This window comes from Priapulus caudatus, unplaced genomic scaffold, assembly GCF_000485595.1.
Source record: "Priapulus caudatus unplaced genomic scaffold, Priapulus_caudatus-5.0.1 Scaffold668, whole genome shotgun sequence".
Classification (NCBI taxonomy): Eukaryota; Metazoa; Priapulida; class Priapulimorpha; order Priapulimorphida; family Priapulidae; genus Priapulus; species Priapulus caudatus.
In genome coordinates, this window is record NW_014577729.1 from 133173 (window position 1) to 134497 (window position 1325).

The 1325-nt window shown below is 52.8% G+C and overlaps 1 protein-coding gene across 1 annotated transcript in view; it reads left to right on the forward strand.

The window, feature by feature from the left end:
* Positions 1-1325, forward strand: part of LOC106812636 (ras-like protein) — a 33330-nt gene that overhangs the window by 26659 nt on the left and 5346 nt on the right. Inside the window, exon 7 of the mRNA XM_014816553.1 lies at positions 968-1128. Coding sequence (XP_014672039.1) covers positions 968-1128 — 161 coding nt within the window. The remainder of the gene's footprint in view (positions 1-967; positions 1129-1325) is intronic.

Here is a 1325-nt window from a genome sequence, read left to right on the forward strand (position 1 = left end):
CCTGCTCCCTCCTCCTTCTCCTGACTCCTCCTGCCGCCTCCTCCTGTTGCCTCCTCCTCCTGCCTCCTGCTACTGCTTCCTCCTCCTGCTGCTACCTCCTCCTACCGCCTCCTCCTGTTGCCTCCTCCTCCTCCTCCTCCTCCTGCTGCCTCCTCCTGCTGCTGCCTCCTCCTGCTGTCTCTTCCTCCTGCTGCCTCCTCCTGCTGCTACCTCCTCCTCCTGCTGCCTCCTCCTCCTCCTCCTGCTGCCTCCTCCTGCCGCCTCCTCCTGTTGCCTCCTCCTCCTCCTCCTCCTCCTGCTGCCTCGTGCCTCCTCCTCCTGCCTCCTCCTCCTGCCTCTTCCTGCCTCCTGCTGAGCAGCTGCCATACCTGGCTGCGACGGCGTGCGCAGGAAACCGCCGTGTTTTTCCCCCGAGGAAAGTCTCCTGCGAATTCTTGCCCTCGCGTTTCGATGCGCCGCGAATCAACGTGGGGATCCGGTGACTGTTGGACTAATTGGTAATTACTGCCGTTTTTAATTGTTAAAATCTAATTTGGGCTTATGTGGACTCCGAATGTGGAACGCAACTTTGAAGGTCGTCGCGGTGTCATTTTCTTTTGACTACGAAAGTGATTGCAGTGTCGCTATGAAGGTGATTGCAGTGTCGGTATGAAGGTCATTACAGTGTTGCTGTGAAGGTCATTGCAGTGTCGCTATAAAGGTCATTCAGTGTCGGTATGAAGGTGATTGCAGTGTTGCTATGAAGGTCATTGCAGTGTTGCTATGAAGGTCATTGCAGTGTTGCTATGAACGTCAGTACAGTGTCGCTATGAAGGCCATTGCAGTGGCGCTGTCAAGGTCATTGCAGTGTCGCTATGAAGGTCATTGCAGTGCCGCTATGAAGGTCATTGCAGTGCCGCTATGAAGGTCATTGCAGTGTCGCTATGAAGGTCACGTGAAGGTCACTGACGATGGACTTTAATTTCAGTGGTAGGCAACAAGTGTGATTTGCCGACTCGAGCAATAGACATGAACCAGGCGCGCGAGGTCGCGAAGAGCTACGGAATTCCGTTCGTAGAAACCTCGGCGAAGACGAGGATGGGAGTCGACGATGCCTTTTACACGTTAGTCAGAGAAATCAGGGCGGACGTAAGTACGAGATTCACCACCCTTCATCTTCCTAGTAAGCGTTGCTCTGTTCGGGTGATAGCTTTAGGCCACCCTTTGTCGAATTCTTCGTTGTAGCATCAAAACCAGTATGGCAACGGTGAGTCAATAAGTTGAGAAAGTGGCATCTGCTACATGTATATATGCACATACGCACATGACATGTATATTTATAATAA